Source organism: Notamacropus eugenii, chromosome 5 (genome assembly GCF_028372415.1).
Source record: "Notamacropus eugenii isolate mMacEug1 chromosome 5, mMacEug1.pri_v2, whole genome shotgun sequence".
NCBI classification, from domain to species: Eukaryota; Metazoa; Chordata; class Mammalia; order Diprotodontia; family Macropodidae; genus Notamacropus; species Notamacropus eugenii.
The window spans coordinates 110,654,747-110,667,372 of NC_092876.1; the positions used below are offsets into that span (position 1 = coordinate 110,654,747).

Here is a 12,626-nt window from a genome sequence, read left to right on the forward strand (position 1 = left end):
GGTGGTGACCATGTAAGTAAGCGGATGAATATGAAAGATCTGTAGGTAGAATCCATAAGACTTTGCAACTGATTGGGTGAAAGAATGGGATGTTGAGAATGATAACAACACCTCCAATGAGGAGGAAATTAAAACAATAATTAGAAACTACTTTGCCCAACTTTATGCCCACAAATTCGATAATCTAAACGAGATGGATGAATATTTTAAAAAATACAAATTGCCCAGATTAACAGAAGAGGAAGTTGAATACTTAAACAACCCCATCTCAGAAAAAGAAATTGAACAAGCCATCAATGAACTCCCTAGGAAAAAATCTCCAGGGCCAGATGGATTCACAAGTGAATTCTATCAAACATTTAAAGAACAGTTAATTCCAATACTACATACACTATTCTTGAAAATTGGGGAAGAAGGAGTCCTCCCAAATTCTTTCTATGATACAAATATGGTTTTGATACCCAAACCAGGAAGAGACAAAACAGAGAAAGAGAATGATAACAAGGTTGTGAATCTAAGTGACTGGAAGGATGATAGTCTCTGAGAGGAAAGAAGTAAAGTGAAGGAACTGATCTAAGAAAAGAGATAATGAGCCTCATTTTGAACCTGAATTTGACAAAAATAAATGCACAATGCAAATTTGGTCTGTCAGTACTATCTTATGTACCTTGAATCAATTAAAGAAAAAAAAAAGAAAGAAAATATAAATGTAATTATCCCTTTTACTGGACTAGATTATTTATTTAACATAATATAACATTAAAGGAGCATCGTCTCAAAAGAATCTATCCTGTATTTGGCTATCAATATTATTTCCCAAGGAGGAACATTTTGTTGTAGTCTATATTAATGTAAATTAGCTAAAGTTAAATGGCACCCTTTCTTCATCTGATTGTTTTGTGTTTTCTATCTTTATGTTGGAACTCTAATGCAAGTCACTGGATGGCATTACTAAATCATATTAATATACACTAAAATCTAACTATAACCCCATCTTCAGAGTCTGTCACTGGGCCATCATATTTTTGGGTACATGACTAATTAAACAATTTGGGATTGAATCCAAGCTATAAGCTACCTTATTATGAATTCCCTTCCACAGCAAATATAACTAATAAGGATACAGGACACTATAATGAATATTTTCCCCAATTGTGATACTGATTAACAACTAACAACTAACAATATTAAATAATAAATTATAACACTAATTATAACGGAAAATGGACTTACCTCTGGAGGAAAGATAGTTAAAGAATTGAAGGCTAAGTTTAGATATACCAATTGATAAATCAAAATCTTTAAGTCTGGGCACTTTTCAATAAAGAAACCCTAGGAGAAATTGAAAATGAAAAAGTATCAATGATTATACAATATATTAGTTTGTCTTTTTTCTTGCAAAATCCATCTTTATATCTTTTCCTCCATAAATCCATAATTTATAAGTTTATTCATATACCACAACTCTTAATGGTTATAAAATTACTTTAGGTTGGTAAGGTACCTTTTAAAAAAAAATCACTTAATTCTTTCAAATCTGTTGAAATTGTAATAAGTTAAACCAATGTTAAACTAATAAAATATTGGCATAGCATTTTACATTAAATTTCATAGACACTTCAAGAGAAAAGCACATTAGAACCAAGCAAGATCACCATTATTACATGTTTAGAATCAAATTTTTACACATCCTTAAAATATGTCTATGTCTGCAAACTGGTCCAACTGAGAGTTACTTATATAGCACATTAATCACTGCCTTGTTGTGGCAGAAGGACTTGCATAGGTCAATGAAACTATGAACTATGCCATGCAGTATCATCTAAGACGGACAGATGATTGTGGAGAGTTCTGACAAAAGGTGATCTACTGAAGAAGGAAATGGCAAAGCACTCCAGTATCTTCATCAAGAAAATCCCATGGATGGTATTAGAATGGTAAAAGATATAACACTAGGAGACAAACCCCTCAGGACAGAAGGTATCCAACATGTTACTGGGGAAGAGCAGAGGAGAGCTACAAGTAGCTCCAGAACTAATGAAACAGCTGGGTCAAGCCCAAAGGCAGTTTAGTTGCAGATATGTCCGGTAAAAAAAAGAAGCAATGTTGTAACTATCAATATTGCATAGGAACCTGGAATGTAAGATCTATGAACCAAGGTAAGCTGGATGTGGTCAAACAGGAGATGAAAAGATTAAACAGCAACATCTTGGGTATCAGTAAACTTAATTGGATGGGAATGGATGGATTTAATTCAGGTAATCATTACATATACTACTGTGGGCAAAAATCCTTTAGAAGAAATGGAATAGCCCTTATAGTCAATATTGGGATATAATCTAAAAAATGACAAAATGACATCTGTTCAAATCCAAGGTAAACTGTTCAGCATCACAGTACTAAAAATCTTTGCTCAAACCACTGATGTTGAAGAGGCCAGAGTTAAGGAGTTCTACAAAGACCTACAACATCTTCTATGAATAACATTAAAAGAAAAACAAAGAAAAAAGATGTCATATTCATCATAGAGAATTGGAATGCTAAAGTAGAAAATCAAAAGATAATTGGAATAATAATTCCAATGGCAAGTTTGGTCATGGAGTACAAATGAAGCAGGCAGAGAGCAATAGAGTTTTATCAGGATGATTCACTGGTCAGAGCAAATACTCTTTTTCAACAACCTAAAAGGCAACTCTACACATAGACATCACCAGATGGTCAACATCAAAATTAGACTGATTATATATTTTGTAGCCAGAGGTAAAGAAGCTCTATATAGTCAGTTAAAAAAGAGACCTAGAGCTGACTGTGGCTCAGATCATGAGCTTATTATTGCAAAATTCAGACAAATTGAAGAAAACAGGGAAAACCATCCGACCATATAGGTATAACCTATATAATATCTCTTATGAATATGAATTGGAAGTGAGAAATAGATTTAAGGGATTAGATCATGTAGCTAGAGTGCCTGAAGGACTACAGGAGGCAGCAACAAAAATCATTCTAGAGAAAAAGAAGAGCAAGAAAGAAAAATGGTGGTCTGATAAGACTTTATAAATAGCTAAGGAAAGAAGGAAAGTGAAAGGTAAAGGAGAAAGAGAAAGATATATCCAACTGAATGCAGAATTACAGAGAATAGCGGTGAGATATAAGAGAGTTTTCTTAAATGAAAAATGCAAAGAAATAAAACAACAAAATGGAAAAGGCAAGAGCTCTCTTCAAGAAAATTAGATTTGAAAGGAATGTTTCATAGAAAAATGTGAATGATAAAAAACAAAAATGGTGGGGACTTAACAGAAGCAGAAGAAATTAAGTAGAGGTGACAAGACTATGCAAAAGAACTATACAAGAAAGATCTTAATATCATCAAAGCATGATAGTGTGGTTACCAAGCTAGAGCAAGACATCCTGGAGAATAAAGAGTCTGGAATTAAAGTTGCCAGGAGAAATATCGACATTCACAAATATGCGGATGATACCACTCTGATGGAAAAAAGTGAAGAAATAAGAAGTTTCTTAATGAGGGTGAAATAGGGGAGTATAAAAGCTTTTTTTAACATAAAAAAAGAAAACTAAGATGGTACAACTGGTACTATCACATCCTGTCAAATAGAAGTAGAAGAAATGGAAGCAATGTCAGATTTTATATTCTTGGGCTCAAAGATCACTGCAGACAGAGACTGAAGCCATGAAATCAAAAGATGTTTTGTTCCTTGCAAGGCTATGACAAATCTGGACAACATACTAAAAAGCAAAAATGTGACCTTACCGAAAGAGGTTTGTATAGTCAAAGCTATGGTTTTTCCATATGGCTATGAGAACTGGACTATGTTTTGCAAAAGATATTTAATAGAATCATCCAGGACTCTGCAGCTAATTTGGAGCCAGAAAAGCAAACCTATCGGAAAGAGATCATTCCAGAGCTGTCTGAGCAGGAGACCTGTCCTGGAGAGTCCAGGGGAAGATGTTTCCAGGGACCAAACAACTGCATAGGACATCTGGGATTCAAGATGAAATGTGCTGATTAACTGAACATTAGGAGTGGTTTACCAGTTTATAAGAAGGACTGCTGTTATCTGATATCAATGATCACTATTGTATTAATTTGGTCTTTTGTTTCATGGGTATTTGTGTTTACCAAGTTTTCTTGGTGATTTTGCTGATGTGCTCATGTCCCCACTAAAATGAGTATGTGATGTGTTCTCTAACATGCCTTAGTTTACATCTAGGGTCTATTTAAAAAGGCTTGTTGTCTTGGCAGATACATGAGATTATGAATTTGTATCTGTTTATTCAACTTTATGAGATTGATGGAAATGGGATACTGATTTAGGACACTTGTTTCCTGTTTTGTGTTTAAATCCTTTAGCTTATAGTCACTAATTTAGCACAATGAACAGCAGAAATTAGGATGATACAGTTGGGGATGAAGGTGGAACATATGGCTAAATGTAGTGCTGAACCACATATGCTTTGTTTTGCTGTTTAGTCTTTTCTGTATATATGGTTAGGGGGAATGACCGAAAGTTATGTTGACTCAGTGACCCATTGTTCCCAGCCCTGCCTGTAAATTATTTATTAGGGGAGGCTCTGTTGGGGAAGTCTACAGCTTTCTGCCTTCCTTACCTGCTCTTTGTCCTATATCCCCACCTGTTAAGTATGTAACCCCACTTACTAAATGATACATTTCTTGCTATCTTGTGGAGGAGCTGAGATAGATGCAAGGGCTCCACTTCTTTCACTGAGGCGGACCTCTTCCAATTGTCTTTAAAGTTCAAATAACAGCTGGCCCTGCTTTGAAGCTGTCATCGATCTTTAGTGATCAGCCCATCAACGTTTTGCTACCTTGACATACAATAAACTCCTTTTAATTCTCTTTTTCCTGAGTTTTACCTCATTAGGGTAAAAGCCCAAATGAAGAATTTTCCTTAGAACATATGTGAGAAGTGATGGGAGTTATCTTCAATGATGGAGATCATGTGAATGGAGAGAAGACAGATTAAAAAATACTGTGGCAAGAGATACACTCTTTCATGTGTTCTGTTTCCTAGCTCTGAAGCAGCCTGAAGGTCTAACTATGGCCTATAAACAAATATCTGGGAAACAAAGACATGCTACCTAAGCTAATGGCACCATGGAACAGTGAGTGAGTTTGGACATTCCAATGTGACTGTGGACAGATCTCAGTTCTCTCACCTGGAAAATGAAAATTATGGATTTTGTAATATTTTTCTCACATGTTCATGGCAAGAAAATATCTTTGTAAATTTTAAATGTGAGCTGTTATTCTCCAGAGGTTCTATAGCATGCTACATCACAGAGGAAAATGAAATAGAACACATATATAGCAAAACAGAAATGCAGACAGTTAACTGAGTGGAGTTTTTTTTAAAAGGAAAATCAATAAATTAATTCCTAAAATATATGAAAGTTAGAGGAAGTAGGTCAAAAAGAAAGACTATAAAAATGGTCAACAAAACATGAAACAGAAGCGAGACAGACACAACAGTTTTCCATAGTTAAGTTGCTACAAACTTCACAATCTTACCTACTCATTTATTCCTATATTATCTCATGTTACACTGCAAACCTTACAAAAGACAGACAAATGTAAACAGGCATTGTGGACCTAGTTTACCACCTCTTCCTTAAACTGGGTAAGGGTAACACTGGGGCAGCTAGGTGGTACAGTGGATAGAGCACCAGTACAGGAGTCAGGAGGACCTGAGTTCAAATCTCACCTCAGACACTTGACACTCACTAGCTGTGTCACCTTGGGCAAGTCACTTAACCCCAATTGCCTCATCCTGGGTCATCTCCAGTCATCCTGATGAATATCTGGTCACTGGATTCAGGTGGCTCTGGAGGAGAAGTGAGGCTGGTGACTTTGTACAGTCCTCCCTCACTCAAAACAAAGTCAACTGCAAGTCATGTCATCATTTCTTTGGTGGCATGGTCTTCTTCGGTAATGAAGAACGAACACACACACAAGGGTAACATCCCCGAAGAGCATATTCACTGTGTGGCCTATACTTGTATACTCGTTTCTAACACCATGGGAGAAAAGAGGCTTCAATAATGGTGGTAACGACAGAGGTATCCAAAATCTAGCTGATCTGAGAACTGCGGACTAGGGAAGGCAGAAGTCTATCAAGTGGGCTTCACAGCTGGCTTCCAACTCCTGAATGTCACCTAAGCAAGAACACTATATTATCCCAACATATCAGATGATGGAGAGTTCATTAAAATTACTTTAAATGAAACCACCAAATATTTAAATGCTCATTGTATGCACAGAACTGAGCTTTTAAGCTCCCTCCTGTGTATTAAACCAGGTAGATAGGTTTATGGATGTATTAATAATATTTTTAGGTAATACTATTGATCCATCAAAATCTAGATGCGTATTCAAAGGATATTTCATTTGCAATAGTAAAGTATCATCTAAAATGATTTAAGTTTGAAACGCTAGAGAAAAAAATAATGCTAATAAATACAACCACTGAAAAATATTATACCTTAAAACTAAGTGCATTTCTTCCATGTTCGTGACATTTCTTAACAGCTATTTTGGCAAGTTTTAGTTTTGACTCAACTGAAGTAGCTCCTATTGAATCTCTACAATAACCCTCACCCAGCACAACGAGATCTTCCTCAGATTCTGTCGTTTCTACAAGGAGATCTAAAAAGAAAAACATGTTGGTATTATGAGAAATCTAAGTGCTATATCATATTGAATAAAAATTAAAAGATGAACCAGGGAGTGTTGTGTAGGGGTCACTTCAACTGTTCATTCGACTGAGGTCACATATTTAGAACTAAACCCATTTTTCCCATTTTAAAGTTGTTTTTTTTTCAACTCTACTGTTGTTTTCACTCTACAGGTGACTGACTGGAGACAAAAGTAACAAAACGGTCTGTGGTCTATACCCTGGGCCAAGTTAATTGTCTCACTTGTACTCTTCATATATAACTGAGCTATTCAAAGCAGACTCTTTCTGAGACAAAGTTGCTTTTGCCTGTGAAAGTCCCTCTCCTTTTACCTTTCAGTGTCTTTCATCTTTTAACCATCAACTTTGCTAAGACTGCTACAGACTATTATCTACACAAATTTAAACAGGGCAGAAAATTTAAATTTAAATATTTTCTTTAAAGGAAATACAAAAAGAAAACTAGTGTTTAAAACAGGAGAAAAAAAGATACAAACCTAAAAAGTGTTACTAAAAAGTGACTAAGGAATAATATCCCGAACAATGAATGACTCATAGAAACAATAATTTTGTGAGAATGATAACAGTGAAATGCTATGCCAAAATTTGTAAAGACAAATAAAACTGTTCTATGTAAAAAATGAACTCGGTATACATATACTAACAAAACAGAAAAGCAGAGAATTAACTGAACATGCAATTAAAAAAAATCAAAATCAAAATAAGAGAAAATAGGTTGAAAAGAAAGACTAGAAATGGTCAACAAAATGAAGAGCTACTTTTTTTATTTTTTTAAAACCTAATACAGTTGAAGAATCATAAACTAAGTTAATTTTACAAAGGGGGAATCCAATTACCAAAATTTAAAAATGAACAATAACAGTTCATAAGGAACAGAGGGGAAATGGAAAAAAAATAAATTCTATGGCAGGAAAACTGAGAGCCTAAAGGAGGAAGTCATGTAACTGGTATAATGACTTAACAGATGCTTTTGGCATAATTCCTTCTACCAAAAAGAAAAAAAACCCTCAAAACAGAAATTTGCAACAAATCTCCAGTAATTGAAGCTAACTCAAAATAAAAAGAGGGAAAAACTGCACAAAATAAAAACTTTATGGAATAACATCAGAGAACTCAAATACTTAAAACTTCCACTCACTCTACCCAACAACCCCTTTCCATCCTATACACTAGACAGTCAGTTAGTCAGTAACAGTGCTAGACAGTGGTTAGCACTAGGGATACAAAGAAAAGGCTGTTCCTAACCTTGAGGAGCTTACAATTTAATGGGGGTGACAGCAAGCAAACAATTAAGTATAAGCAAGATGTCTAGACAAGATAAATGAAAAATAATCAATAGACAGGAGACCTTATAGTTAAAGATTGGGAAAGACTTCCTGTAAAAGATGAGATTTTAGCAAGGACCTGAAGGAAGCCAGGAAGTAGAGATGAAGGAGGAGAGTCTTCCATGCATGAAAGACAGCCAGTGAAAATGACAGGAGCTAAGAGATGGAGTGTCTTGCTTGAGGAGGAGAGCAAGGAGGTCAATGTCACTGAAGCACAGAATATGGTGGGAGGGAAAGATATAAGAATCTTAACTAAGGTAGGGGAGATGAGGTTATGAAGGGCTTTGAATTTCACAAGATATTATATTTGATCCTGGAGACAGAAAAGAACTTCTAAAGTTTATTGAGTGGGGGGGAGGGTAAAAGGTTGAACCTATGCTTAAGGAAAATCATTTTGATGGTTGAGTGGATGATAGACATTCTCGTGGCAGGCAACCGATCAACAAACTGTTGCAATAGTCCAGACACGAGGAAATGAGGACCTGTTCCAGGGTGTTCACAGTAATAGATGGGGTGGGATGTTGTGGTGGCATATACAAAGATATTGCAAGAGAAATTGAAATACTTTAGGACAACATTGGATGGGGAGAGTGAGAGATAGTGAGGAGTCACCTAAGACACAAGCTTGGGGTGTTGAGATTTAGGGGTGCTAGGACCCTGAAATAGTGACACAGAGGTCCTTCACAAATGAATTCAACCCAAGCCTTCTTTCAGCCAAAAAACAAGGTCTATTAAAACACTGCCCAAGGTGAAAATGATTCTAAAAATCTGCCATATTGGCTAGACCATTAAGTAATCTGAGTATTTGTGATGTATTGACAAGTCGGCCAGATTGAATCTGAGCACCTTAATGGAGGCCAAGATGGATTTTATATATAGAAAGACTATGGGAGGGATCTAGCAGTAGCCAAATAGTCTGGGGTGACCTGGAGAAGGGGTCTAGGGATGATCTAGATGGAATTAGCTAGTATCTGGGGTGACTTGGAGGTAACAGAGAAGGGCCAGAGGGGACCTGGACCATGTGGCCAAGGGAGAATGAGGTCTAGATAGGATGGGAAGGGAGGAAGGGGGGGGCAACTGAGCGGGTGGTGGTGGGGCTAGCTTGAGGGTAACTGAGAACTGAGCATAGGAGATAATGAAAGGTCAGCTGAAAGGATTACTGGGATGCCTCAGGCAAAAGCCAGAGACTTGATTATATGGCAAAGTTCAAGGAGAGTTCAGGTGGGTTTCCAGAGCCTGTAATCCATCAGGGGCACAGGGAGAATGGTAATGCCTTGGACAGTACCACCCCCCCACCTCCAACTTTCCTCTCTTTTCAGCTTCCAGATTTCTGTCGAGGGTACCACTCACTATCTTTCCAGTCCCCAGATCTGCAACCTCACAATTCCTCAGTCTTCTTCACCCCACAAATTCAATCAGTTGTCCAGTTTTGTTATTTCTGTCTTCAGAACATTTTTCACATCTGTCTTCTCACAGCTGACATCACCTTAGTTTAGACCCTCATAACCTCTCATTAACCTATTATAATGACTAGTTAGGAGGTCCTAACTAGTCTTCCTGTCTCACATCTCTCCCTACTACAATCTATCCTCCATAGCTGCAAAAATGATATTCCTTACGCACAGATCTGGCCATGCTGCTCCTATTGCCACCAAGAAAGCGTTGGCATTTAAAGTCATTCACAACTTGGCCACAAGTTACCTTTCGCAGCATATCTTATTCACCTTCCGAAATTCTCTAGACTGCCAATGCTATTCCTTACACATGACACTAGCTCTGGGTCTTTACAGTGGCCATCCCTACTGCCTGGAATGCTGTTCCTCCTCATCTCTGAATCATAGTTACTGTTTCATTCCTTTAAGATTTAACTTCCTACAAGAAATCTTTTCTGATCCGTTCCCCTCAATTTCTACTTTTCTTTATTTCTAAACTATTTTGTATTTTTTTACTCATTCTATATATAATTATGTACATTTTATCCCACCCACTAGAATATAAATATCCTGTGAGCAGGACTATTTCATTTTTGTTTTAATGGTTAGAATCTTGGACACAAAATAGGGAAAACTCAAGTTCAAATCCTGCCTCAGGAATTTACTAGTTGTGTAATTCTGAGCACATCATAACCTCGCCCTATAAAATGAGGATAATTATAATAATAAGCCCTGTCTCAGAGGGCAGTTGTGAGTATTGAATTAGATGCCATATATAAAGTCCTTAGAAAACCTTAAAGTGCTACCTAAATGCTAGTTAGGACTACTGCTGTTACTATGACTATTACAATACCTAGTACCTAACACAGTATCTGGCACACAGCAGGTGTTTAATAAATGCTTGTTAATCGATTAATTATTGACTACAAGTACTAATATCTAAGGAAGAGCTAATGCTCAATTATTAATTACATTTATCAGTTCAAGTTTAAGTGAAAATTAAAATACAAATACCAAGATGTTGCACATAGTTTGATGCTTAATGGTACATGTTATTTAACACCAAAGATAACATATATCCAAGGAAAAATATTTCTGCGCCCTAGAAAAGTATGAAAATTGTGCTCTTCTGTACTCCTTGCCTGCCCTTGGATAGTTAGTTTTCCTTACCTTGTCTTATGAGGAATATAGAAACAATTTACCTGGAACACTGGTTACTTTTTCTATTGGCAAGGATTCTTTGTGGACTAGTTTTTCCTCTTCTTTTCTAACAGTTTCTAGGAGAAAATAAAAGAGACTTGCATTTGTTCTTTTAGGTGGGGGCTTGGGAACTTGGGGACAATTCATATACTTCCCATGGGTGGTTCCATCCTCATAAATTATCACAGGCAAGGAATATTTCCTTGGAAAAGTAAGGTCATAGATCTTACAGAAAAATTCATGAACTTTTTGAAGAAACTAAAAATTATCTATCAGTTAGGACTGGACGAATATTACCTATCAAAACTTGTCTATAAGGCTTTCTTGGTAAAGCTGCTGACAGTTGTTCAAATGAAAAAGTGTGTTGAGTCATTGTGTCATGAGTGACTTTCAGTTTGTCATACCAATCCATTTTCCCTTTCTTAGACAAAGTTTGAGTTTCATTCACAAATCTAGGGGTGTATATGAGAGGCATATATGTTGAATCTGGGGTAGTTACATGCTCAAGGTCAGGTTTTATGAAGCTGGATGAGTGTCCTAACTGGGAGCTTATAGGTGTTGAGGTCTCAGAAGACATGGTTGAAGTTTTTTCTAAAGCATTGTCCAAACAAGTTTTACATAGCAGGCCTGACTTTTCTGACATACTTTCTTCTTTTGATGAACTGTCAAATGTCAAATAGACAGGACTACCATAATTATCTCTCATATTTGAAAGTAACACATAAAACTTTGGATGTTTCTTTAAAAACACCTTTGATGCAGTATCCCTATGTCTTTTCATGCTGCATTTAAGAAAGAGGTTTTTGATACGGATCCGGGATTGCCTTCTCCTCTTTGGAAATTTTCTTGGAATTATATTCTTCTCCATTTCAATTGGACCAATTTCCCTTGGGCAAGGTTTAAGAGGATCTTGTTGCTTGGATACCTCATTGGTGACAGCTAAATTGCAGGGTGGGGCTGAGGAAGAAAAGAAGGAGAAAAATATTGAGATTCTGTTTATTCGTCAACATATTTTTTGGTCAATAAAATTATATATATATATATATATAATATATATTCAGATTTTATTCAGTCATGAAATTATTGTATTTGTTTAGTATAACCAAAAGACCCTTTCCCTTGTTGAACTTACTCAATAGATATGCACATATATGTGTATAAACACAAACACATATAAAAGTTTAAGGAGAAAAACATGAGTTAAATAACAACTCAAGATAAAAACAGAAGAGATGTCATAGGGTAGTCAGTGATTAAGTGGCAAATGAATAATATAGGTAGGCAAGGCCAAAAAGTCAAAGCAGTAAGAAATTTACTGTAGGGTAAACTATTAAGGAAGGTTTATGAAGGATGGAAAACTTGATTTGGATATGAAAGGAAAGGTAGGACTTGAACTAGTGAAGAAGAAGTGGTAGGGCATTTATAGCTTCATCTACCATCTTCCATGTTGCTAGTTATCAACTCAACAATTCTAGCCCTGATGTTTTGACCAAACTCTAGCTCCCTATGTCTAATTGCCTTCAGTATACTTCCTATTTGAGGTTCTGCCATTTCCTCTCAATTCCAAGTAAATATTTCATGATTTAAAAACTCCAGTATGTCTAAAATGGAACTTTTTCCCTCTTTAAAGCTATTTTTCTTTTTCCAAATTCCCATTCTATTCATGGTGCCATCATTCTCACAGTTCCAGTAAGATGACTCCAAATCTTGGGAGCCATTTTCAATGGCATCTGTTTCTTGCTTCCTCACAGCTAATTAGTCACAAAATCCTATCAGTCTTTCTTATAACCATTACTTGGTCTTGTCCCTTTCTCTTCATTTCTATCAATGACATCCTAGTCCATGACATTCATCACCTTATTCTTAAAATTATAAAAGAGCCTCCTGTAAAATAGCATCTCATCTTTTTTTCCTCCATCCTAGGATAGCCTAAAAAT

General features: G+C 36.2%; 1 protein-coding gene across 3 annotated transcripts in view; it reads right to left on the reverse strand.

Moving 5' to 3' along the window:
* Positions 1–12,626, reverse strand: part of LRRC63 (leucine rich repeat containing 63) — a 43,118-nt gene that overhangs the window by 24,144 nt on the left and 6,348 nt on the right. For all 3 annotated transcript variants that reach the window (XM_072610593.1, XM_072610592.1, XM_072610591.1), the window contains exons 3-6: positions 10,987–11,646; positions 10,692–10,766; positions 6,519–6,682; positions 1,234–1,332 (exon numbers count right to left, since the gene is read on the reverse strand). In XM_072610593.1, coding sequence (XP_072466694.1) covers positions 1,234–1,332; positions 6,519–6,682; positions 10,692–10,766; positions 10,987–11,646 — 998 coding nt within the window. The remainder of the gene's footprint in view (positions 1–1,233; positions 1,333–6,518; positions 6,683–10,691; positions 10,767–10,986; positions 11,647–12,626) is intronic.